The sequence below is a fragment of the Martes martes genome (genome assembly GCF_963455335.1).
Source record: "Martes martes genome assembly, chromosome: 17".
Lineage (NCBI taxonomy): Eukaryota > Metazoa > Chordata > Mammalia > Carnivora > Mustelidae > Martes > Martes martes.
In genome coordinates this window covers 30029491-30057080 of record NC_137905.1, presented here as the reverse complement: position 1 = coordinate 30057080, position 27590 = coordinate 30029491, and the positions used below count along the sequence as shown (strand labels likewise).

The following is a 27590-nucleotide window of genomic DNA, read 5'->3' as shown; positions in this document are numbered from 1 at the left end:
TGCTGTCACTTTTAGTTTGCCGTGGCTGGTATTATATGTGGTATTAATATTGTCATTCGATTGTGGGCAGGTATATGTTGACTTCTGGGATTTTTATCTGTTTATGTCTCTTATGGTGCATGTGTACCTGGGAGTGAATGTGTTTGGTACTTTATAAACTATTTACAAACAATTTATTGTCCTTATTTACATTTTGGTCTCACTTGATTACCTGGGGTGGCATGTGTTTTTGTCTCTACAGTTAATTCAGTGTTTGTGTTTTATTATTAGTTCCATCTGTAATTACTTAATCTGAAGAGTCTTTGTCTCCTCACCGTCTGACACTACAATCTTTTATGATTCACCAGGAACTTTTCTAATAGAGTTGTTGAATTCGTTTTATTCAGTTCTTGATTTAGTTGTTTGGAGAGAGTTGTACTCTTCTGTAGCCACCTTTCTCTGACTTCCCTGTAGCATATGGGCAATCCCAGATGATCTCATTCCTCATACGGAAGCCAACTTTCTGCCTCTTACCTTCGTTGACTTCCTGTGGCAAGTATACACCAGTGACAAGTTTGGGCTTGTCATCATGAAGGGCTTTGTGGCTTGAAGACCAGTCGGTGCCACTTCCTGTTTTACACTCTCCAATCTCCTCATTCCTGATAAATAAGCCAACTTTGGAGTTTAAACAAGTTATCTTTATTTGAAAGATAACTTATCTTAACCAAGTGAGATCTGTGTCTAAGGTCAGGATTTGTATGTCATGTGGGACAGTCTTGGGAATTTAAGATTTTGATCTTCAGGGGCCTTTCTGTTTTTGTGTTAGAAGTTACAGTGCTGCTGGTTTGTGGTGTTTTGTTTTTTTTTTTTTTTTTTCTTTATGGCAAGTACAAACCAGTAACAAGTTTAGGCTTGTCAATGTGATGGGCTTTGTAGCTTGAAACCAGTAGGTTCCACTTCCTCTTTTACATTTGAGAAAATGAGTACACTTTAGTATGAAACATCTTTATAGTGGAACCAAGCAGGTTAGTTTGGTTTTATCAGTGCAAAACTTAACCTATTAATTATCATTTGTCTTTATGACAACAGAAAAAAAATTTTCTCTTTAATTCATTTAAGTTGATTTGTTGAATGTTTTCATCTTTACAAAAAGAGAGTTATCCTGATATGTAGAGGTAAGTGGCAATTTTCTTTGGAGGAAAGGAGAGGGAAAAAAAAGCCTGAAACAAAGCAGTGTGTGTGTGTACGTGCGTGCATGTATTTGGGCAGGCATTACATGTGAAAATGTTGAGGTTTAGAAATAATCCCTCAGATGTATGTTAGCTATTAAACTTGAATTTATGTGATATTATAAGAATGTAAAATCAGTAGGAAGCATGTGTATGCAGTGTTGAATGAGAAAAGGGATATGCTCGAAGTTATAAAAGAAGTCTGGAAAGATTTCTTAATTTCTAAGAATAAAACTGTTTACCTGACTGTAAAAACTGATTTCAGTGTTAGACTTAAGCTAGCATTACAGAAATGACATGTTTCTATAGGTTTGAGTTTTGGTTTCTTTTTTTTTTTTTTTTTTTTTGTTACCATGTATCTACATCACTCCTGAGATATTAGCTCTAGACTTCCATTGTGATCTGGTTGCATTAATTTGTACGAGTTTGTATTATTGTGTAGAAAGTATCTAAAATATTACTACTAGGACTCTGATTATAGGTTCTGGTCTTTTTTAAGTATATACATGAAAAAGTCATTTTTCAGCTGTTCCTATCTTAAGTGTTTCTACTAATCTTTTTTTTTTTTAATGAGTTTTCCTATTAGAACTGGTTTTTTCATCCCAGAAATGTTGGACCATTGTTCGTCTCCATGTATTTTTATTTTTTTTTTACTTTTTTGTTTTTGATTAGTTAAGTTTTAAATGTTACTTCCAGTATAGTTACCATATAGTGTTAATTAGGTGTACAATATCTACTAATTTTCTGGACAGAAGAGTATTTTCACACAAAGAATTTCCTACAGTTTGAGATAATTTATGAAGTTGTTTAGAATTTTCAAGAAAGAAAATGATAAAATTTGGATCAGCTACTAGGAATTTAATGCTTATTTAATGAATAGAGTGAATGAATGTTGTTTTTAGTGAACTTTTAGTTTTTATTACGCTCTTAGAAATTTATTAGACTTTAAGAGTCATATTTCAAAATGTAAATTTGCCAGAACACTTCATATAGCTCATGAGTCAACTTTGGTACAGTGTTGTATAATGTCATTTTAATTAAAGGAAGAAATTACTTTTAAAATATTATAAAGTTGATGCAAATATACTCGATAACTGTTTACATTCCTGTAGGTAATTTCCCCATGATTAGTGATGATTTGGTCAATTCTTACCATCTTCTGCTGTGTGCTTTGGACTTGGTCTATGGAAATGCCCTTCAGTGTTCCAATCGTAAAGAACTGGTGAACCCTAATTTTAAAGGTAAGATTATAAATCAGAGGTTATTGGACAACTCACATTTCTATGTTGTGTTTACTCTTGGGAGTTGTACACATATCACAGGTTTCCAGCATCAGAGAACAGAAGTGCTTTGAAAAACTCCATCATCATGGTTCTCCAGAGCACTTATAACTACTTATCACTAGGAATTGAGCTCTCTGTAAAAATATCTGTGGAAAAAGCAACTGCAAATATTACAAAGTGTAAAGTCTCACGTAACAACCTGAGAAGTTTCTGCAAAATGTACTCAACAGGAGGAAGGAATTTAAAACCCAGGGTAGCAAAGTTACATTAAAACTGATGTTGTTTTTCTACATTGCTAGGCTTTATGCCTGATACACAGTAGGAGCTTAAAATGGATTTATTGAAATACTGTTCATTTCAAATTTTTTCCTATGGAGGAGAAGTAGTAATGGTTGTAAATAAGTAAAATAAATTTTTAACTCTTAAACTAAAAGATGAATAGAAATTATTATTTTGGCAATGGAGTTAACAGGTTTTAAGACATGTATTTTCTACGAATGATTTACCATAAGAGACCAAATCATAAGTTACAGTTAATATTATAACTATTAAACAGTATTTATAGAGCTAGTATGTAATGCGTTGCTCTTTGAATAATACCATGGTAGGATTCTGAGTGATTTTCAATTTTGGGGTGGTTATAATTAGAATTTTAGGTTGTCCAACTTGCAAGGTAGATTTTTAAAGTTAATGGAGTTAGTTACCTAGTTGCTCCTGCTTTGGTACATGTAATGTTTTTCATTTAATGTTTTTTTCTCTCATTTCCTTCCTGAGTCTAGGGCAAGAATAAGTTGTAAATCAGTATATTAAATGCATCCCAGTGTAATGGAATGAAAGCATATAAACTATATATACTTTGATTAGTAATGTTTTCCAAAGTTGTATTTTTTATTTGAGTGTCAGACTTACTTGCAAAGTTATATTTTATTTTTATGTTTTTTAGATCTTACAGCAGTATACTAAAATTGTTTCTTTAGTTTTTTTTTCTTTAAGTGTCTCCAGATAAATAATTGAATAACAAATCTTTTGAGTAGTGATACACTTTACTTCTATTTCCTATTTATTTATTCTTATTTAAGTATAATTAACATACAATGTCACATCAGTTTCAAGTGTACAACATAGTGATTCGCCAATTCTATACATGACGCAGCACTCACCACGGTAAGTGTAGTCACCATCAGTCACCATACAGTGTTATTACAAACATTACTGACTGTATTCTTTATGTTGCACGTTTCATCTCCATAACTATTTATTTACTTAAGCTGCTTGATGAATAAGTTTATTATTGTCTTTATCCGAAAAATTTTCATAGAAATTGTGGTTTGGTTTATTAGCGCTCAGCAGCCTGCTCCTGAGCTCTAAGGAATCTTGCCTTCTTCTGATCTGCCTGGTCTTTCTTCTGGGCAAAAGACAGTTTGGGATGGTTCCACCTCTTCCTTCTAACTTCTTTCTTAGGCTTCTTCTATAGACTGGATTCTGTCATGTAGCAGCGAGAGCTTTCTTATACCTCTCCTCCAGCATTATCTAGAGGTTCTTTGTTCTTTTTGTATTAACAGAATTGTTCCTTGTAAGCATCTTCACCTTCTTCCGTTAGGTAACACATCTAATCTGCAGTATTCTGACCCATGACATGCTTCCGATGTACTTCTGCGTTGAATTCCTTGCTTTCCGTATCATAACCAAGGAATCATTTGGTACTGTGAGCAACAGACAAGCTTTCATCCACAGCTCCCTTGAGGGTCCCCAAAACTTTATTTCCAGTAGTAGTTCTGGCCAGCCCTGTATCCAGATAGCAAGTGAAGGCACCAGGTTGATCATCCATGCTTTCCACATTGCATTGGTTTTTAATCACTTGCGCTTGGCCTTCATAGATCTTGTCTCTGCCAAACCTGTTGAGAAGACTACAGACCAGCAGCGGGTCCATACAATCTGCGGCAGCTTACTTGTCAGGCCAGCCGTCACCATATTTTGGGAGTTCATGAGCATGAGAGCTGCACAAGCTATCATATTACCTTCTGTCTGAGCACGAGCAGTCTGATAAATGATCTCTCTGTTGGTTACATGGACTATCATTCTGTATTTATGTGTTATACTTATTTTTATTCTGAATTACCAAGCATTTCTGAGCACAGTTACCAGTTTTACCCTCTCACCTTCTAAATTTCACTTGGTATCTCTCGATGCAAGCCTTATTCTTGACAACTTTAATAAACATCATCCTACAGAACAGAGACTGGCGTCTGCAGCTCACCACAGACCAGCAGGCTCAGCAGCACTCCATGGGGGGACGACTTATTTATCTCTGAAAGTTTTTGTTTGTTTGTTTTTGTTTTTTAAAGATTTTATTTATTTATTTGACAGAGATCACAAGTAGGCAGAGAGGCAGACAGAGAGAGAGGAAAGGAAGTAGGCTCTCTGCTGGGCAGAGAGCCCGATGTGGGACTCGATTCCAGGGCCCTGGGATCATGACCTGAGCCGAAGGCAGAGGCTTTAACCCACTGAGCCACCCAGGTGCCCCTGTCTCTGGAAGTTTGTACCTCTAAATCTCTTTTATCTGTTTTGTCCATTCCCACATCCACCTCTCTTCTGGCAACCCGCAGTTTGTTTTCTGTACTTGAGAGTCTGTTTTTTGTATCTTTGTTTTGCTTTATAGATTGCACACATAAGTGTGTGTGTATGTACGTGTTTGTGTGTGTGTGAGAGAGAGAGAGAGAGAGAGAGAGAAAGGGATAGAGAGAGAGAGAATGAGATTCATCTATCAATGGACACTTGAGTAGCTTTCATACTTGGCTCTTGTAAATAATGCTGCAGTAAACGTGGGAGTCCATGCCTTTCCGAATTAGTGTTTTCATTTTCTTTGGGTAAATACCCAGTGGAATTTCTGGATCTTAGGTGTTTGTATTTCAAAATTTTGGAGGAAATTTATACTGCTTTCCCCAGTGTCTGTACCAATTTATAATCCCACCAGAAGCAGCATATCCTCACCGACACTTGTTCTTTCTCGCCTTTTTGATACCAGCCGTTCTGACTGGTATGAGGTCATTTCTCACGGTGGTTTTGGTTTGCATTTCCCTGATGATGAGTGGTATTGAGCATCTTTTCACGTGTCTGTTAGCTGTCTGGATCTCTTCTTTGGAAAAATGTTTATCGCGGTCCTCTGCCCATTTTTTAATCGGATGATTTGGCTTTTTGGTGTTGAGTTGTAGGACTTTATATATTTTAGGTATTAACCTCTTATTGGATAAATCATTTGCAGATTTCTTCTCCCATTAGCTAGGTTGACTTTTTGTTTTGTTGATGTTTCCTTTGTTGTGCAGAAGCTTTTTATTTTGGTGTTACCTTGATCCTCGATTTTTGTTTTTGTTTTTATTTCCCTTACGTAAGGAGACATATCCATAGATACATTGCCAAGGATGGTGTCGAAGAGATTACTGCCTATGTTTTCTTTTGTCTGTTTGCTACTTTTGAGGTATATTTAGAGTCAAATTAGGCCCTTATACATGGTTTCCTGTATACTTACATGCTGAGTCACATGCTGATTAGACTATGTACTTTTGTTTATTATGATTTGACTTATTGAATGCTACCTGATCTCTCTGTTCTGTGAATTTATTCATTGTAGGCCTGTCTGAAGATTTTCATGCTAAGGATTCTAAACCTTCCTCTGATCCACCTTGTGTCATTGAGAAACTCTGTTCCTTACATGATGGCCTAGTTTTGGAAGCAAAGGGAATAAAAGAACACTTCTGGAAACCCTACATTAGGAAACTTTATGAAAAAAAGGTTTGTAAGTAGTAAAGAAATAACTTGAAGATAATTTCTGGGGAAGATTTGTTTTAATATGATGACTTGAGGATCTTTTCTTTCATCATAGCTCCTTAAGGGAAAAGAAGAAAATCTTACGGGGTTTTTAGAACCTGGGAATTTTGGAGAGAGTTTGTGAGTACTTCTGTTATCACACTGTTTTAATATTTTAAATTGCATACTTAGAAAACCTCAGAGTTTACTGTTTTTATTGTTTGTACCCTGGAAATTTAGAATATGTTTTGTGGGAGAACATAGCAAATTACATCAACTGTTACTCTAAGCACATGGTTTTAAATTTATTGAAAATTGTGTGGCTGTTCTTTAAAGCTTTAATAGTTAAGCTTTTGGATCATAATTTTTGAGAGAAGTTATTTCAGAAGTATATAGGTTAAAAACCATGACATGGAAGTAGTGAGATCTTCACAGATGCTTAGAGCAGCTAGGAAGGATAACTCAGCATGTAACCAGAAACTGCACCTCCCAGGCCGACTGGCACGGGGCACCCACCCTGAAACACTGTCCACAGAATGCAGCTGCTGTACGGAGGACCGACGTGGTGTAGCAAGCTTGTGTTTCATACACCTAGGGTTTTATAATTAGCAGTAATCTGCAGTTTAGTGTTCACAAAATTAGTAGAACTTCTTAGTAAATAAAAAGAGTGTAAAAATTAAGTGGCCTAAAACGTGAACTGAAATGGCAGTTCTGTGAGTGTGTATGTTGTCTGTTTTGTTTTGTTTTTCCCCCTGTAGTAAAGCCATCAATAAGGCCTATGAGGAGTATGTTTTATCTGTTGGGAATTTAGATGAAAGGATATTTCTTGGAGAGGATGCTGAAGAGGAAATTGGGACTCTCTCCAGGTGTCTGAATTCTGGTTCAGGAACAGAGACTGCTGAAAGGGTGCAGATGAAAAACATTTTGCAGCAGCACTTCGACAAGGTGAGCTGGCCGGGACCAGGACAGCGGAAATGCAGGCGCAAACGTGCCAGATGGTCTGTTTTACGTGGGTAGTCGTGTGTGCGCGTGCGCACATGCATTGTACGTCTTCCAGTATGAAAAAGAAAATGTTTGTCATACTTACATGTAAAAGTTGTCTCTGTGTTTACTGATTAGATCTGAGAGAAAGAGCGTTAGATATAAACTTAAATGAATGTATCATGCTGATAGCTGTGGGTTTTGAAAAAATGGACCAGAAATATTAAGTCTTTACTTACTGAACACAGTAGAAATAGAAAATGTCAATTGACCTGAGTGCTGCCTTCATCTAGATGGTAGAGAAACTGAGAATCTGTTGTCTTTAGGAAAATTCTGTTAAACTGAGTTTCAGGATCATGGTGTTATTTCTTGCATCCACTTAGGGTAATGGAGACTTCAGAGTTTTCCTTCAGTTCTATGATGTTCACAGAAAATGTACGGCTTCTGACAAGTGCCTGCAGAGGTGGTGTGGGTAACTCCTAGGGGTAACCCACCTGTAAGATCAGACTTAAGACTGGTTTGCTAATCATTCAACAAGTATTCTGAAGGTATTCTACATGCCAGATAGTGTCCTGGCACTGGGGATACATCAGTGAACAAAACAGCCATGAATACCCTGTTTTATATTCTAATATGGAGAGATAGATAACCAAACAAGTAAATATATAGGACATCAGATAATGATACATGAAGAAAAGTAAAATAGAGTAGTAGTACAGCATATTGGGGAGAAGGGAGAACGGGTGGGCCTTGGGCTGCTAGAGCTAGGCCGGAAGGGAAAGACATCTCTGAGGAAGTAACGTCAATAGGGGTGTGAAGTAAGTGTAGAAGCAAGTCCTGTGAGGAGCTGGGAAGTTTGGGGAAGTTTTGGAAGCCTGGAGAACAGCAAGTGCCAAGCCTTGCAGTGGCAGCACGGTTGGCTTTTTGGAGAAACTGAAAATGGTGTGTGGTAGGTATAAAGTAAGTGAGTGCGTGGGAGTGATTAAGAAGTGAGGGGCAGGTGGACACAAGGGACAGGAGGGCTTTGGATGCTGTAGTAAGGATTTTTGTCTTTGCTCTGACTGGGAGTAAAGCCATTAGGAACGTGTTATGGAAAAGGTGACTGAATCAGTCTGACTGACATTTGTAAAGGTCTCCTGAGGAGGTGTTTTGGGGGCCCCATGGAAGTAGGGAATTAAGAGCCTGTTGCGGTAGTTGTGGTGATAGCTCGCGGTGGTTTGGCCAGAGCAGTGGTTGTGTTGGGCTGTATTGTGGAGATGGCAGCCGCAGGATTGCCTGATGGCTTGGATCCAGGGTGTGGTGTGAGAGAAAGAAGACAGTGATGACTCCAGGTGCATAAATGGTGTGAAAGCTGAAGTCCTTATGACGGCCTCTAACGTCTCCAGTGATCCAGCCCAGTTACCTCTCTGAATGCATCTCCTACCACTCTCCTCCTCACCCGCTGCACTCATGCCACATAAACCTCTGTCCTCCTTCCTCAGGTATGCCGAGCAGAGCCCAGCTCCAAGCCTGCGCTCTTGCCGTTTCCTCTTCTTAGAACATGTTTCTTTGAGATACTCATGTGGTTTACTTCCTCACTTCATTCAGATCTCTGATAGACCGACCGACTGCTGTACAGAAAAATAACCACCGACTTCCTCCCCCTTCAGCACTTCCTTCTCCTCTTACTCTGCAATTAGTGTTCCTCTCTTAAGATAAGTGGGTGGGTTGAAAGAATTGTTTGACAGTAAGTAGATAGACACAAAGTTAGGGAAAAAAAAGAATCGTTTGTTATGCATCTCCCTGCATTAGAATATAAGCTTCCCGAGGGTCTTTGGTGCCTGGCTCATAGTAGACATTCCATGAATATTTACTGTTGACTTTTATTCAGGGGGAAGAGTGAGGAGGGGGGCAGAGTCCATATTACGGTGGTATGTTAGTTTGAGATGCCTTTTTAGGTGTCCTAGCAGAGATGCTGAGTAGGCAGTTTATGTGTACAAGACTGGAGTTCACAGAAGAGGTCAGGGCTGTGTGTATACGGTCGGGAGACATCAGGATATAGGTGGCTTTTAAAGCCATGGAATGAAGAGAAGTCACCTGGCAGTGTAAGCTGATGGAGAATAAGAGGTCTAAGGCTAGAGCTCTGAGGCACTCCAAAATTTAGAAGTCTTGACTTGGAGAGGGACTGTCCTACTATTTAAAAATACCGATATTTATACCTGAGTCAAAGAAAGACTCCTATTGGTCAGAATGCACAGGCTGCCTGAAGCCAAGAACTGAACAGTGCTACAGAGAAGCCGCATGCTGACCTTGAGGACCGTGGGCTGAAGGCTGATTGTGGGAGTCCGGCCTGGTTCCCTTTGCAGAAGCACAGCTCCCTGTGAGCGGTGTGAGATGCTGCTGGCTGCTGTTGCTTTCCCGTACACGTGCAAGGTGTTTTCCCCTCCCAGTACAGCACTGGTTTGTATACAGGGAGGAAGCTGGCTCCAGGGAAAACTGGGGAGAGCAGGGAGTAGCCTTCTGAATGTAGTTAACCTACACAGATCATTTTATTGATCTAAAAAAATTACAGAATTAATTTCTTTGAAACCAAGTGGAAGTCTTGGCTCTATTCTGTTTAAATCACAGAGGAAGCATATAGATGTCTATCTGTATGGTGATTTTCTGTGCTTATCTATACTGCATTAAACTTGAGTAGTTTTGCTGGGTGAAAGTTTTGCTAGGTGTTTTTACAAGTATCTCTAGAATAAATATACTTACTACATAGGAAACATAGTTTATCCTGAATATTGAAAAAACATTCTTAAGCTATCTTAACCTTTCAGAGTTTATTAGAAAAAATAGTAAAGATGTTTCACTGGCATATGTACTCATGCTTCAATTCTCGGACATTAAGTCATATATTTTTCATGTTTATATTCAAGAATGTTGACTTAAATGTATCTCCCTGAAGGTCTGTCTCCTTTACAGGGGAAGAAAGACAGATTCCTGTAACTAAAGGTAGAGGAGGGGCAGGAAGGCTGAAGAAAGCTGCTTGTTCTGGGTCAGGCTGTTTTCCCGTCCAAGAGTGTTGTTTTGTTCCACCTCTCCAAAGTAAATTTGATGACTTAGATGGGCTTTTGTTAAATCATGGAATTCATCTGGGCCAGGTTTAATTCATAGCTTTCTTTTATCAACCTGTGAGTAGTCAGAAAAAAGTAGTAGATGGGAGCTGTGAAATTCTGTTTCTCAGGGATATTCTTAATAGGTTATTGCTGGGGCTCCTGGATGGCTCAGTTGGGTAAGCGGCTGCCTTCAGCTTAGGTCATAATCCCAGGGTTGTGGGATCGAGTCCCACATTGTGCTCCCTGCTCAGCAGAGAGCAAGCTTCTCCCTCTGCCTGCCAGTCGGCCTACTTGTACACTCTCTCAATTTGTCAAATAAATAAAATATTTTTAAAAAATCGGTTATAGGGGCGCCTGGGTGGCCTCTGCCTTCCACTCAGGTCATTATCCCTGGGTCCTGGGATCGAGTGCCACATCCTGCTCTCTGCTCAGCAGGGAGCCTGCTTCCTCCTCTCTCTCTGCCTGCTTCTCTGCCTACTTGTGATCTCTGTCAAATAAATAAATAAAATCTTTTAAAAAAATAGTTATATCGCTTATTTGTGCCTTTCGGCTTAGGTTTGAAGTAGGGATACTAGGGAACTATGCCTTATCTTAAAGGTTTAACTTTTTTTTTTTAAGGTTTTGTTTATTTATTAGTGAGAGCGAGCGAGCACCAGCAGGGGGAGAGGCAGGGGGAGAGGGAGAGGGAAAGGGAGAAGCAGACTGCCCGCTGAGCAGGAAGCCCCATGTGGAGCTTGATCCCAGGAGTCTGAGATCGTGACCTGAAGCCAAGGCAGACATTTAACTTACTGAGCCACCCAGGCACCCCTTAAAAGTTTAACTTTTAAGAGGTAAACGTCCTTGTGGGCTAAAATACAAATTGTCCTTTTACACATCTTCACACGGAGGGCGGTAGCTCCTTGTGGCATTGTTATGTTTAGATTCCAAGAATGGTGATATTTGATTCATTAAAATGTATTGATAAAGTCTGATTGGTTTAAATTCTCATTTGTGAAGTAATTGAAAGTCCTTCTGACCTAAAGTAATCTCCTTCTCCTCCCATTTAGTCTAAAGCACTTAGAATCTCCACACCACTTACCGGTGTGAGGTACGTGAAGGATAACAGCCCTTGTGTGACCCCAGTGTCTACGGCCACACACAGCTTGAGCCGTCTTCACACCATGCTAACAGGCCTCAGGAATGCACCAAGTGAGAAACTGGAACAGATTCTAAGGTTAGTTTGCACCCTTCTTTCCTTCTAAGATTTGATCGTTGACCATTTTCTATTTCAATTTTTTTTTTAATTTATTTATTTGTCAGAGAGAGAGAGAGAGAGAGAGAGGGAGAGAGAGAGAGCGCGAGCACAGGCAGAGGCAGAGGGAGAAGCAGGCTCCCCGCCAAGCAAGGAGCCCGATGTGGGACTCGATCCCAGGACACTGAGATCATGACCTGAGCCGAAGGCAGCTGCTTAACCAACTGAGCCACCCAGGCGTCCCTCTATTTCAATTTTTTAACTTTTAGTGCCTTAATTCACTCATTATTAATCATATGCCAGGTGCATGCTCAGACCCTGTTAGTCTGTGGAGGACATGGTAATATGGGATGTATGAATGGATGGTGATCATTTTCCCTCAGTATCTTAATGTGTTCCAGCTGTTACCACAGAAGACCATAGACTGGGTGACTTACAAGCAATAGTATCAAGGTGCCAAAGTGCAGTGCCTGGTGAAAACTGCTTCCTGGTCTGTTTGCTGTCCACACATGCTGTGAGGAGGCAGGGGAGCTCTCTAGGGCCTCTTCTGCAAGGACACTAGTCCCAGTGATGTGGGCTCCACTGTCATGACCTAATCATCTCCCGAAGGCCCCCTGCCAAATACCATCACATTGGAGATTAGGTTTCAACATAAGAATTTGGAGGGGGAGCACAAAAATTCAGTCCATGGCGTTCAGATTTCTCTTATGTAGTTTGGGACATGGTAACTAACAGCACTATGCACTGTAGATTAAAGCACCAGACTGCTACCAACTGTTCTATCTTAAGATTTCAGGGAAAGAGGGATCAATAGGGGTACCTGGGTGGCTCAGTGGGTTAAAGCCTCTGCCTTAGGCTCAGGTCATGATCCCGGGGTCCTGGGGTCGAGCCCTGCATCAGGCTGTCTACTCAGCCAGGAGGCTGCTTCCCTTCCTCTCTCTCTGCCTGCCTCTATGCCTACTTGTGATCTCTGTCTGTCAAATAAATAAATAACGTCTTTAAAAAAAAAAAAAAAAAAAGAGGGATCAGTAAAGATGGGAGTTGTCAAAGGACTCCATGAAGAGGATTGGACCTGAACAAATTTCTGAGGGGTGGGTCAGATTTGAAAAGATAAACCCTTATATTTATAGCTAATGTCATACCACTGTAACTTCTGTAAGCTCCATAGAATACCATTCCCCTGAAAATGACATTAACTACCTTTAGTCCTTGATCCAGCTAAGACTGGTGGGAATATCACTGAGCTTTGGTGAAAAGCATAATAGGCTGAATCTAATGACCTGTGCATACTTTTTGCAAATTTATTTGAAAAAATTACCTTCAAGGCCCCTCCTAGTTCTAAAAAGTATAGGATTTGTTGACATAGACCCTGTAGGAGCCCATTTTGTTTCTGGTGGTGTAGTGTAAGAAGGTCCAGTATACACACTTGAGTAATTTCTTTTTCACAACTGGACTTATTAAACCATGAAGTCTGCTTTATTTATAAACTTGATTGTGATTAATATCCAGTAAGCCATGTTGTATGGCCTCTTTCTAAGTCGTGTTTCTCAGACCTTGTATACTTAGAATAGAGAAGCATTTTATAAATACATTTTAGAAGACTGACTTAGTCTTTATATCTTACAGATCACTTTAGCATCCCTAACCAGGTGTAGCAGCTTCTTTAATCTTAAACACCATTAGTGGGGTTAAATATTACCAGTAAATACTAGGTAAAACCAGAGTCCTGTTTTCTGAAAGGTACCTGTGTGTGTTCATAAATAAAATTCTGCTTGTATATGATATTCAGTAGCTAACTCTAGCAGGATTATAACTGATTTTTGTTTTCTTTGTAATTTTCTAAACTTGCTAAGCCTTTATAATGAGTATGTATGTCTATGATCATGCTAAAAAAGACATAGTTGCTTCAGCACAGTCATGCTGAGCTAGCATCGGCCCCTGGAAATGGATAGGGCTGCAATCCTTGCTGTGCCCACCTCTTCCCATGACCTCTGGACCATGGACCCCCACAAAATGAGTGAGCTTCAGGTCTTTGTGAAAATGTGTAAGCAGGATCCAAGCATTCTGCACACACAGGAAATGTGCTTCCTGAAGGAGTGAGTGGAGAGCATGGAGGGTAAAATACTACCTGGTACTCATAAAACTAAATCAGAAGGAAATACCAAGAAAGAAAAAACAGGAGGTGGAGGAAAGCTTAAAGACAGAACCACCATCAAGTGAGGAAAGTGGTCTAGAAATTGACAGTGAAGGTGTAATTGAACCAGATACTGACACCCCCGAAGAAATGGGAGATGAGGGGCGCCTGGGATGCTGGTGGGTTAAAGCCTCTGCCTTTGGCTCAGGTCATGATCCCAGGGTCCTGGGATCGAGCCTAGCATGGTATTGGGCTCTCCGGTCAGTAGGGAGCCTGCTTCCCCTGCCCCTCTCTGCCTGCCTCTGCTTGCTTGTGATCTCTGTTTGTCACATAAATAAATAAAATCTTTAAAAAAAAAAAAAAAGAAATGGGAGATGACAGTGTAGGGGTGACTGGGGAAATGATAGATCAGACAAGTGATAAAGAAGTGGCTGCCATCGATGCCCTAAATGATGGTGAGCTACAGAAAGCCATTGACTTGTTCACTGATGCCATCAAGCTGAATCCTCGCTTGGCCATTTTGTATGCCAAGAGAGCTGGTGTTGTCATCAAATTACAGAACCCAAATGCTGCCATCCCAGGCTGTGACAGAGCTATTGAAATAAATCCCGATTCAGCTCAGCCTTACAAGGGGCGAGGGAAAGCACACAGACTTCTGGGCCACTGGGAAGAAGCAGCTCATGATCTTACCCTTGCTGGTGAGCTGGGTTATGATGAAGATGCTGACACATGCTGGAAGAAGTTCAACCGAGGGCCAGAAAATTGCCAAGCATCAGAGAAAGTATGAGTGAGAAAGTGTAGAATGAAAGATCAAAGAAAGAATAGAAAGGGTTAAGAAGGTTTGGGAAGAACATGAGGAACCTCGGAGGAAGCCAGATGACAACCAGGAGCCCAGACTAACTCTGTCCTAGGTGTCTTTCCCGTGGGAATGTGTGAAATGGCGGGGCAAGCCTGGATTGGAAGGGATGCCTGGGCTCAGTGACATTCTTAGTGACCCAAAGGTCCTTGCAGCCACTCAGGATCCAGAAGTTATGGTGGCCTTCTGGGGTGTGGCCTAGAACCCAGCAAATGTGGCAAATACCAGAGCAACTCAAAGGTTATGAATCTCGTCAGTAAATTGTCAAATTTGGAGGTCAAGCATAATGCCCTTCAGATAAATAAAACCCTTGCTGAAGGAAAAACAACTTAGATCACGTGATGGATGTCATAGTAATACAGGGTGCCTCTGACCTCATGGAGAGAATGTTGGGGTGCTGTGAAGAGAGTCCCTCAGCCCCATGTGCAACCCAGACATTTTGTAGTGGTTTGGCATTGGGTATTCATTCACATCATGTTTTCCTACCAGGAATTCCTACTAGGAATTTTAAACCTTAAAAATATTTAAAAATAAGTTAAAAGGGTGTGTTAGTCCCTTAAAAAAAAAAAAAGATGAAAACGTTACTCCACAGGCCCACATGATGGATAGGGCATGATGCAGATAATGCTTTTGCATCGAACATATATTGCCTTTCTAGCTTAAAAAAAAATCAGGGAAGTAAACCTCGTTTTGGAGGAAAAGATGTAGAGTGTCAGTAATGGTTTGTATGAGTCCGTAGTATAGTTTATATACCTCCTCATTCTGTTTTCTTCCAGGAGTTCCTAATGGGAGTTGTGTTGCTCTCTGGGGAAAGGATAGAAGGCGGTTTTATTTGTTACCAGTGATTGCAGATGTGTAGGGTAGATGAGGGCCAGTCAAGAAGGCTAATAACCTTAATTGCAGTGAAGGTGCAGTTCCGTATAAGAAATATTTTTTTCACTCAAAATGGTTATACCAATACTTTTGATAAGGAGGTATGGAATTTCCTAGAATAATTTGGGAAGTGTGTAGTTTTTATTTTTAAGACTTTTTTTTTTTTTAAGATTTTATTTATTTATTTGACAGACAGAGATTACAAATGGGCAGAGGCAGGGAGAGAGGGAGGAAGGGAAGCAGGCTCCCTGCCGAGCAGAGAGCCCGATGCGGGGCTCGATCCCAGGACCCTGGGATCATGACCTGAGCCGAAGGCAGAGGCTTTAACCCACTGAGCCACCCAGGCGCCCTATTTTTAAGACTTTTTAAAAAAAATTTTATTTATTTATTTGACAGAGGGAGATCACAAGTAGGCAGAGAGGCAGGCTCCCTCCCAGGACCCTGAGATCATGACCTGAGCCAAAGACAGAGGCTTTAACACACTGAGCCACCCAGGCACCCTAGTTTTTGTTCAAAGTATTTTATATTTACAGGTTAGTTAAATTACAGAGTTGTAAATAGTTTATTACTTTGTGACTGGGCTAGACCTTTAAGTTGGATAATTTCTTACTCTTCTTTTTTTAGGACATGTTCCAGAGATCCAACACAGGCCATTGCCAACAGATTGAAAGAAATGTATGAAATATATTCTCAGCATTGCCAGCCAGATGAAGATTTCAGTAGTTCTAAAGGTAAGGCTTCATACTGTCCATCTTGTTCTCATCTTTGAAGTTTAACTAGATGGAGTCCTTCCGTGGTAAGTGAATCAGAAATACGAAGAATAGATTTAGGACTTTAGATTGATGGCTACAATATGGATGTCCAACTTTTCTGTTAACCAAGTGGTTTCTGGGCCCTTCTCCATACGATAAAATGTAGACTGATATCTGGTACTTTGTTGGCAAAATCTTTAGTTTCATTTGTAGACTGGTTATTATTAGATTTAGAAGTGTAGTGATCTTCAAAATATGAAGAACAAGTTCAGAAGATACAGCTGTTCCATGCCCAGACCTGCCCTAGAAGTTGTCTGATGTCATGAAGTAGAACCAGGTATGAGTGGAATAGTAAACCAGTTACATATACCTCTTAGCATAGAGCTGCTCAGTTCAAACTTACCAAAAAAAAAAAAAAAAAAAAAAGTGTGACTCTTAATGGAATGCTATTACAGTTTTTAAGTGGAAATTTCATTTCACAGGGACACCTGGGTGGTTCAGTTGGTTAAGTGTCTGCCTTTGGCCCACGTCATGATCCCAGGGTCCTGGGACTGAGTCCCACATCAGGCTCTTTGCTCAGCAGGGAGTCTGCTGCTTCTCCTTCTCTCTCTCTCTCTCTCTGCTGCTCCCCCTGCTTGTGCTCTCTCCCTCTCTCTCACTGTCAAAAAAATAAATAAAATCTTTTTTTAAAAAATTCATTTCACAGTTTCAGAAAAATGTTAGTGTTACTGTGGTTACCATGAAGAAAATTAAGAAGTCATAGGAATGATTGGAACAGCAGCTATAGGAAGTGTATATATATGAAGTTACTGGTTGGTTTTTATTTTGTGGGCAGCGAATGGAGTAGACTCTCACTTTCTACAGTGTGTTCTTTGCATGTGACTTTTATCTTTTATTTATGCAGAAATGGCCAGCAAACATTTTCGTTTTGCAGAGATGCTTTACTATAAAGTACTAGAATCTGTTATTGAACAGGAACAGAAAAGACTGGGAGACATGGATTTATCTGTGAGTAAATCACCAGTGCATTGGTCAACATAATAAAAATGTAATTTCCTTTCAGCCCTCCTCATACAAAACCTGGACTAAACTAAACAAAGATAAAACCATAACTTTGAGGGAGTAAAACTGGCAGCTGAGGAAACTCGTGTCTTGAGTGTCTTTGCCTCTGGTCCCCCAGTTACTCTTCTCAGTGTGGCAGGCTGTGTACTAGAACTCATGGCTTGTGTGGGCAGTAAGATTCCATAGTCAAAGACTGAATCATTCAGACTGAATGTAAATTGAGTTTTTAGGGTGCATGAACTTATTAACCGGCACGCTCCCCAAACCTTGCACAGCAAGAGTAAGTTGAGCATTGACTAGATAGGACTTTAACATAAATATTCAGCCATTGCTCTTTGACTAAGAAAATTATTTTTTCCAGATTTTACTAGTTAAGAAATATAAATCGGTTTTGAAATAAGTAGTATTTACTTTTAATGACATCAATAAAAATGATTTTTAAAAACTATTTTTTAAAATAACATTTTAGAGCAAATTATAAAGCTGACCAATAATTATTCTAATTTCTTCTATTTACTTTTATTTTTGTACATGAAATTGTGGCTGTAGGAATTTAAAAAGCTGTTAAGACAAATTTTTAAATTTTGAGACACATATAGAAGGTTGTATAAAACAGCTGCAGTTTAGGGGCTGATAAGAAGTGGATACCTTTATACCCACCTCAGAAACTTATAAAACAATTTTTTATTGTAGTAAAATATACATAACATAAAATTTACCATTTTAAGCATTTTTGAGTGTACAATTCAGTGGCATTAAGTACATTCGCAGTGATGCGCAACCCTCACCACCAGCCATTTTCAGAAATTTTTCATCATCCCCAACTGAAAGTCTATGCCCATTAAGCAATGACTCCCCACTCTCACCTTCCTCGAGCCTAGTAAGCTCTACTTTCTGTCTCTACAGATTAACCTGTTCTATGTATAATACAATATTCTTTTGTGTCTCGTGTATTTCACTTGGCGTGATGTGTTCAAGGTTCATCCATGTTTTAGCATGTCAGAATTTCCTTTTCAGGGCTGAACAGTATTCAGAATATTATTCATAATCAACAATATATAATTGCTTGCCTTTTTTTGGTCAAGTTGTAGGAGTTGTTTATGTATTCTGGATATTAATCCCTTATATATGATTTACAAACATTTTCTCCCATTCTGTGGGTTGTGTCTTTATTCCATCGATAGACAAAAGGGTTTAATTTGTCCTTTGATAGACAAAAGGGTTTAATTTTGATGAAGCCCAATTTATTTTTTTCTCCTGTTGCCTGTGTTTTTGGTGTCTAAGTAACTTTTTAATTCAAAAATAGTAAATGTTTATGTACAGATTTGGAAAATTAATAACCAAGAAAAAAGGAGGGGGAAATGGAATTATGTCTCCTGAGAGAAGTATGTTCACTTGTGGCCCGTGACCATCTAGCTAGTCACCTGCTTTCCAGCTGTCTTTCTCTGACAGTGGCCTCTAACTGTAAATACCATTTTGTAACCTCTTTCCACATTATTATTCCCCAAGCAGCAGGGTGTATGTATATTTTTGTTAGAGATAAAATATTTTATCAGCTGTATTTCATAATATGTAAGGTTTTTGAAAGTTCTTACACATTCTTTTAGTATTTGTTTTGCTAAAACATGGCCTTATTTATCAAGCTAAGAAAAGTTCTATAAGAAAGTAAGCACATACTTCTCACTACCTCAGAAAATAAGACTTCCTTTGATATTTTTATTTAACTTTACTGGGTAGGAAATGTCTTTGTTAGAGTAGGCTAATGTTTTTAAATGTTAATAACTTTGTTTTATAGGGTATTCTGGAGCAAGATGCATTCCATAGATCGCTTTTGGCCTGCTGCCTTGAGGTCGTTACTTTTTCTTACAAGCCTCCTGGGAATTTTCCATTTATTACTGAAATATTTGATGTGCCACTTTATCATTTTTATAAGGTATTCTTAAAAATCTGTTACTGATGAGGAAATTGTAGATACGACCATCTTCCTATTGTTAGCTGGCTAATTCATTTTGCTACCTAAGTACATCTCTTCTCTTATTAATTATATATTTAATAGTTTTTACTCTATCTGGGGAGAAGAAATAGAAGAGTCCTAAGAACTATTTAAATTCTTCTCAAACAGTATAAAGACCAATTTATGGTAAAAGCTTTATTTGATTCTTCCTTTTATCTGCTATAGAACTTTAGGATACTTTCATTTTATTGTCTAGGAAGCCTTTCAAAAAAAGTAGCAAACAATCCAGTAGCTAATCCGATATAGCAACCTTTTAAAATTTTTTATTTTAATTAATTAAGTAGGCTTCACACTCAGTGCGGAGCCCAACTACAGGCTTGAAATCATGACCCTGAGATCAAGACCTGAGCTTAAGAGACCTGACTGAACCACTCAGGTGCCCCAACCTTTTTTTACTTTATGGAAATAACATTGAAAGTCTTTCGGAAGAAAAAAGTTCTCTTTCCCATGTTATATAGAAGTGCAGAGTGATGGCATTGATTTGGTAATTGTTTCTGTCTCAATATGGATTTAGTGTATGGGTTTATCTTAATTATAATATAGTAGTCAAAATCAATGTTTTTTAGTGGCATGGATTGAATGTTTAGAATTTTTATTTATTTATTTACTTATTGAGGTATTTATTATTTTTTTTAAGTAATCTTTACACCCAACATGGGGCTTGAACTCACAGTCCCAAGAGTAAGAGTCAAATGCTTTACCCACCTGAGCCAGGTGCCCCTAGAGTTTTTAAATGTGAAATTTTAAGAGTAATATTTTTCAGCTTAATAGAAAAGTTATCTTTATTCTTTGAAAATGTTTAAAATATGCCATTAGAAGATTTTCTATAATTCCTACATGAATTTTAAATAATTATTTATAAAGACAGTGAAGGGAAGACCAACTGTTTCAAAATAGTATTGTTATTTAGATTTGTAATTTCTGATGAATTATCTGTTTTATCTATAAATATGTAAAAAAACAAAATGTACCCATTTTGCTTCACACTTACTAAGTTTTTGGTGACAAAAATAATTATTGAAGCAGGGCATTTTTAAATTTCAGGTCATAGAAGTATTCATTAGAGCAGAAGATGGTCTTTGTAGAGAGGTGGTAAAACACCTTAATCAGATTGAAGAACAGATCTTGGATCATTTGGCATGGAAACCAGAGTCTCCACTCTGGGACAGAATTAGAGACAATGAAAACAGAATTCCTACTTGTGAAGAGGTTTGTGAAAATACCTTAACATCCCTCTATAACAAAAGTACATCAGTAACTAGTCTGTTTATATTGTTTCACTGAGAGCAGTTAAACTTGGTATCTTCGTTATGGGAAGTGGGAGGGTGGCAGTTGGGTTTAATACGGTATAGTCACCCCTGTATCTGAGAAAAAAACCATAAGTCTAGGAGTCAGAAATAATGCGTGATTGCTCTAAGGTTTCAGTGCCCGAGTAAGAATTCAGTGTTCTCTCTTAATTTTCTAGTCCAGTTTCTGTACCTTAGAATGGTTGGTATTCTGATTCTCTAACTCAGTAAAGAAGACTGTTTCATATTTAGTATTCAGCTATTAGCTTTGAATTTTTTAAGCCTGTCAGACTTTTTTTTCAACTTCAGTATGAAACTGGAGAAGACAGCTAATTTTATTTAGGTCGAGTAACTGGTGAGCAAGTTTTGTTTTGCCTTAGATTGTGGCTGTATTTCTAATGAAAATGCCTTTTCAAATAATGACACTCTGTGTATATTATTCTTTATAGGTTATGCCACCTCAGAATCTGGAAAGAGCCGATGATATTTGTATTGCTGGCTCTCCTTTGACTCCCAGAAGGGTGAGTGAAGTTCGTGCTGATACTGGAGGACTTGGAAGAAGTAAGTTTAAAGTACCAGAGGGAATATTTGGGAGCCTAATATCTGGGAATTGAAATTCTATCTAACACTACAAGTGAAGTTAATGGAGTTTATATAGAAGAAATATTTTGTGCATTATAATACCACATGGATCACTTAAAAGTAATGCTTTTGAAGAATATTTAAGAACACAGGAAGAGGCATGTATTAACAGGTGACTATAAAAAGAGAATGCTGTATATTAATGTGATTCTTGTATTTGAAGTGTGTGTTTATATATAAGCATATAGAAGAGCTGAAATGGGAAAACCGAACTATTAAGAACGATTATTATTGGATGATAGAATTCCTGGTGCTTTCTGTAAGTTTTTTTTTTTTTTTTTTTAAGATTTTATTTATTTATTTGGCAGAGAGAGACACAGCGAGAGAGGGAACACAGGCAGGGGGTGTGGGAGAGGGAGAAGCAGACTTGCCACTGAGCAGGGAGCCCCACATGGGGCTCAATCCCAGGACCCTGAGATCATGACCTGAGCAGAAGGCAGAGGCTTAACGAATGAGCCACCCAGGGGCCCCTGCTTTCTGTAAAATTTTTAAGATGAATATGTATTTCTTTTAAAATCAGAAGAGGGATACCTGGGTGGCTCAGTTAGTTGAACGTCCGACTCTTGATTTCACCTCAGGTCATGATGTTGGGGTTGTGGGATTGAGCCCCGAGTTTGGCTTCATGCTTGGCACAGAGTCTGCTTGAGTTTTTCCCCCTCTGCCCCTCCCCCTGCTCTCTCAAATAAATAAATCTTAAAAAAAAAAAAAAAAAAACTCAGGGGCACCTAGGTGGCTCAGTGGGTTAAGCCTCTGCCTTTGGCTCAGGTCATGATCTCGGATCGAGTCCCACATCAGGCTCTCTGTTCAGCGGGGAGCCTGCTTCCTCCTCTCTTTCTGCCTTCTCTCTGCCTACTTGTGATCTGTCTGTCAAATAAATAAAATCTTAAAAAAAAAAAAAAACCTCAGAACAGGGTTTTTTTTGTTATGTTAGTCACCATACAGTACTTCCATTAGTTTTTTTTTTTTCTTTTTAACAGCTGACAAGAGTCAAATTTGTCGCCATTGTGCAACAAATAGAGAAATTTTCCTGTGTTTAAATTTTGCTCTCAATGATGTCTGGTTGAATTTTCATTAGTTGACTGTAGCTATGATATGACCCCTGTAATTTTTGTTTATGAAGTATTTCAGACACTAGTTTTGAACATAAGAGCTTGGATTCGGAAGTTAGATCTGAGTTTTCTTGAGTTAAACCATTGGTTTGATGGTTTGTTTCTGTTGTTTTTTTTTTTTTTTTTACTGTAGGCATAACATCTCCAGCCACATTATATGACAGATACAGCTCCCCAGCAGCCAGCTCTACCAGAAGGCGTCTGTTCGTTGAGAACGATAGCCCCTCTGATGGAGGGACACCTGGGCGCATTCCCCCCCAACCCCTAGTCAATGCTGTCCCTGTGCAGAATGTATCTGGGGATGCTGTTTCTGTCACACCAGTTCCTGGACAGACTTTGGTCACCATGGCAACAGCCACTGTCACGGCCAACAATGGACAAACAGTGACCATTCCTGTACAAGGTAAGGAAGGCAGGTTGGATATGGAGTTCTTTCTTGGTGGCATTTATGGAAAGTCACCTGAGATTTGGCTGGAATGACAACATGAGATAAGAGTGGAGCGGGGGAAGGAGGCTGGGAGGGGAGAAATTGGAAACCCATGCCTGGTGAGGCTTTCATCATCCTTATTTTCTCCCTAACAAACTGTAGGTATTGCGAATGAAAATGGAGGGATAACATTCTTCCCAGTCCAGGTCAATGTTGGAGGGCAGGCACAAACTGTGACTGGCTCCATCCAGCCCCTGAGTGCTCAGGCCCTGGCTGGAAGTTTGAGCTCTCAACAGGTGACAGGAACAACGTTGCAAGTGCCTGGTCAGGTGGCCATTCAACAGATTTCCCCAGGTGGACACCAGCAGAAACAAGGCCCACCTTCAACTGGCAGCAGTATTAGACCAAGGAAGACCAGCTCTTTATCGCTTTTCTTCAGAAAGGTAATTTTTCATGTACCCTTGCCAGAGCAGAAGCTTGGGAAATACAAGTGTTAGGTAAACAAAATTGGAAATGTTTTTGTTTCTCTACCAGGTTTACCACTTGGCAGGTGTCCGCCTTCGGGATCTTTGTGCTAAACTCGATATTTCAGATGAACTGAGGAAAAAAATCTGGACCTGTTTTGAATTCTCCATAATTCAGTGTCCTGAACTTATGATGGACCGACATCTGGACCAGTTGTTGATGTGTGCCATTTATGTGATGGCAAAGGTAAGCACCATTTGGAATATAAAAGGAAAAAGTAAAGATGCTAGCTCAGAATACTTTTAACAGTTTTATTGAGATACAATCACTTCATTCATTCATTCATTCATTTTTAAGTAGGCCCCACACCCAGCATGGAGCCCAGCACAGGGCTTGAATTCACAACCCTGAGATCAAAACCTGAGCTGAGATCAACAGTTGGGACACTTAACCAACTGAGCCACCCAAACACCCCTTAACTCACTCACTTAAAATGTACACCTCCTTGGATTTTAGTACATTTACAGATAACGTGCAGCCATCACCACAGTTAATTTTAGAACATAGTACTCCATTGTATGAGTATGTGATATTTTGTTTATCCATCAGTTGATGGTCATCTGGGTATTTTAACTTTTCGGCTATTATGAATAATGCTTTCATGAACATTTGTGTACAGGTTTTTGTGTGGACATGTTTTCATTTCTCTTTGCTATATACCTAAGAGTGGATTGCTAGCTAGGTCATATACTGTGTTTAACCATTTGAGGAACAGCCAGACTGCTTTTCCAAAGTCCCTGCACCATTTTGTATTTCAACCATTAGTATATGAAGGTTTTCATTTTTCTACCTTTTCATCAGCACTTTTTCTTTTAAGATTTTATTTATTCATTCAACAGAGAGCACAAGCAGGGGCAGTGGCAGGGAGAGGGAGAAGCAGGCTGCCCCCCTAAGCAAGGAACCTGATGGGGCACTTGATCCCAGGACCATGGGATCATGGCCTGAGCCAAAGGCAGATACTTAATTGACTGAGCCACCCAGGAGCTCCTCTCATCAGCTCCTTTTACTATCAGACATTGTTTTCTAAAATAACTTACTAAAGTGAAATTCACATAACATAAATGAGCCATTTTTAAATGAACAATTCAGTGGCCTTCGGTACATTCCCAATTATTATACAGCTAATCTTTATCTTGTTCCAAAACATTTCCATCCCTGCAGAGTAAAACTACTTATTAAGTAGGTTATTGTTCCTCCTCCCACTGGCTCCTGGCACCCACCATTCTACTTTCTGTCTCTATGAATTTGACTGTTCCAGGTGCCTCTAGGAGTCATATAGTCTTTGTCTTTTTATGATTGGTTTATTTCAGTTAGTATAATGTCCTCAAGATTTATCCGTGTTGTAGCATGAGTTGTAATTTTGTTCCTTTGCAAGGCTGATTAAATACCACATTTTGTTTATCCATTCATACACTGATGTCCACTTGGGTGGCTGGCACTTTTTAGCTATTGTGAATAATGTACTATGAACATGAGTGTATGAATATCTCTTCAAGTTTTTAGTTTCATTCTTTTGTTTATATACTCAAAAGTGGAATTGCTGGGTCATACGGTAATTCTGTGCTTAATTGTTTGAGAAATTTGCCATATTTTTCAGAGCAGCTACACCATTTTACATTCCCACCAGCAGTGCATGAGAGTTCTAAATCCTCTACATCCTTGCCAGCTTCTTTTCTCTTTTTTATTATAGTCATCCCAGTGAGTATTGATTGATACATTCTGGTGGTTTGACATATATTTCCCGAATGACTAATGATGTTGAGTGTTTTATTGTGCTTATTGGCTGTTTTTTGAGTTTTTGCTTCTAGCCATCCCAGTCATTTGCATACTGGTCTTTTGTATATCTTCTTTGGTGAAATACTGGTTTAAATTCTTTGCCCGTTTTTTATTTGGATGGTTCGTGCTTTTTTGTGATTGAGCCGTAGTTCTTTATATGTTCTGGGTGCAGCTCTCTCGCCAGGTATTTGCAAATATTTTCTCTCTGTGTTTTTGCACTTCTTGATGTTATTGTGTTATTTGAAGCATAGTAATTTTAAATTTTTATTAAGTCCATTTATTCTTTTGTTGTTTGTACTTTTGCTCTCATATCTTAAGAATACATTGCCAAATCCAAGGTCATGAGTATTTGTTTTCTTCTAAAAGTTTTATAGTTTTAGATCTTAACATTTAGGTCTGTGATCCATTTTGAGTAGTTTTTATTCATGGAGGTAGGAGTACAACTTCATTCTTTCACAGAAGGCTATCCAGTTGTTTTTATTAGGTAGTGAGAACATGTAAGGATCAACTCTCTTAGCAACTTCCTGGTATATAATAGAGTATTGTTAACTACAGTCTCCATGCTAGATACTCAATCCCTAGAACTTACTCATAACTGGAAGTTTGACTCTTTGACCAGCATCACCCCAGTTTTCCCACCCCAACATATGCATCTTAATGTATTAAAATCAGCTTCAGATTTATACTTAATTCCAGTGAGGAAAAAGAAGTGTCCTATGTAGCTGTTTTCCTTTTAATCTTTTGAGATGTATTGTAATACGTATTACATCCATAAGTGTTATAAATCCAACAACTGCATTGTTATTTGTAATTCTATGACTTTTAAAGGAGCTGAAAGAAATATAATGTATAGCTTTTGTTTTATTAATCTTGTTTATCATTTCTGATTCTCTTCATTGGTTCCTGTGGTTTTGAGTTGTCATCTGGAGTCATTTCCTTAGCCCAATACAGCATTCCTCCTCTTCCTGTGCTGTTTTTGGCAAATATATCATATTTCTGTATGTTTCAGGCCCAATAACACATCATATATATATATATAGTTTTATACAATGGCTTTTTAAGGCAGTGAAGGAGAAATAAATATGCATTTTATGCTGTCGTTACAGTTACATAATTGTCTTTACCAGGGCTTTTTTTTTTTAATGTGTATTTGAGTTACTGGGGTCACTTGCTTAGTTTGAACTTCTGGTATTTCTTGTAAGATTGGTTGTGTAGCAGCAAATTGTTTTTATTTGTATTTATTTTCCATTTTTGAAAGATAACTTTGTTGGACACCAAATTCTTAGTTTTTTACTTTGAGCACTTTGAATATGTTGTTCCACCACCTCTTAGGTTCAGTAGTTTCTGATGAGAAGTTGCCTCTTATTTTACTGGGCTTCTGTGGATGTTGTCAAGATTTTCTCCCTTTCTTTGGCTCTCAGCATTTTTACTATGTCTGTGTATGATCTCTTCACATTTATTTTATACTTGGAATTCTTAGAGCTTCCTGGATATGTGGGTTACTATTTTTTAAATAAACGGGAAGTTTTCAGCCTTTATCATTTTTTTTTTCTGCTTCTCTCTGTGCTGAATGATGTTCACAGATCCCCTGAAGCTCTGTTAATTTTTCTTCATTTCTTTTTCTGTGTTCTTCAGGTTCCACAGTCTATCCCAAGTTGGCTAATTCTTTTTTTCTTTGCCATTTTAGATGTTTTGTCCTTTTGGTGAATTTTTCATTTGGTAACTGTACTTTTTTATTACAGATCTGTGTTCAGATACCACCCACTCCTTCTTGTTACTGAATTTTAGTATGCTTTCTTGAATAGATTGTTCATTTTGTATATGTCCTTAGGACCATTTCCAGAGACTTGAAATGGCTGTTTATATAATTTTCACCAGTTTCATTGGGGAATAGGTTCACGGAGCTCTTTAAAATATTTTGAAGTCCATTTCTCTCAGAATACTCTTATTCTTTGCCAGGTCACAAAAGAAGACAAATCCTTCCAGAATATTATGCGTTGTTATAGGACTCAGCCACAGGCCCGGAGCCAGGTAATTACATTTCTTCTCAGGGCTGAAAATAAAGCTTAAAGTCTTTGATAAATATAAAAAATTAACCACAGTTGATTCTGTGGCCTTTTCTCCAAGATAAAAGCTAAGATTCTACTTTGAGGAAGTCTTTTCTTTAATCTGACAACTTTACACCTTGATTAGTTTAAGTCCTCTTTTCTCTAAAAGATGAGGAGGTGGAGGTGAAATTTTTGATTCTTTCTTAATTTAGATAATCACAAGGGAGAATTTAGCAAGTTATTTGGTTTCTGTGTCACCTTTAGAAAATAATACTGTACATTTAACCAAGACAACATTAAAGGAAAATTTAAAACTCATTTTATCTTTAATACTATTCATTTATCTCAAGGGGTAGGTATGTAAGATCTTTGATTTAGAATAGCTTGATTTTATGGTTGGGTGCTAGTATTGCCCTTTATATTACAGTATTATAGGCCATATTTGGAATTTGAAGCCCGACAGGCCCCAGTGTAAATCCTGGCTCTGTTATTTAAC

At 38.6% G+C, this 27590-nt stretch overlaps 1 protein-coding gene and 2 pseudogenes across 4 annotated transcripts in view; 2 read left to right on the top strand and 1 right to left on the bottom strand.

Annotated features, from left to right (window-relative positions):
* Nucleotides 1–27590, top strand: part of RBL2 (RB transcriptional corepressor like 2) — a 50773-nt gene that overhangs the window by 11261 nt on the left and 11922 nt on the right. For both annotated transcript variants that reach the window (XM_080827848.1, XM_080827849.1), the window contains exons 5-18: nt 2321–2449; nt 6120–6280; nt 6372–6436; nt 7054–7240; nt 11406–11572; nt 16078–16184; nt 17110–17213; nt 19063–19200; nt 20326–20490; nt 21017–21128; nt 22452–22721; nt 22908–23188; nt 23280–23456; nt 27006–27077. In XM_080827848.1, the coding sequence (XP_080683974.1) occupies nt 2321–2449; nt 6120–6280; nt 6372–6436; nt 7054–7240; nt 11406–11572; nt 16078–16184; nt 17110–17213; nt 19063–19200; nt 20326–20490; nt 21017–21128; nt 22452–22721; nt 22908–23188; nt 23280–23456; nt 27006–27077 (2135 nt within the window). The remainder of the gene's footprint in view (nt 1–2320; nt 2450–6119; nt 6281–6371; nt 6437–7053; nt 7241–11405; nt 11573–16077; nt 16185–17109; nt 17214–19062; nt 19201–20325; nt 20491–21016; nt 21129–22451; nt 22722–22907; nt 23189–23279; nt 23457–27005; nt 27078–27590) is intronic.
* On the bottom strand, nt 3828–4715 carry LOC308357887 (large ribosomal subunit protein uL18-like; annotated as a pseudogene). The gene has a single exon. The product of its transcript is annotated as a large ribosomal subunit protein uL18-like (transcript).
* Nucleotides 13589–14913, top strand: LOC308357886 (putative protein FAM10A4; annotated as a pseudogene). Its single transcript has 2 exons — nt 13589–13888; nt 14106–14913. The product of its transcript is annotated as a putative protein FAM10A4 (transcript).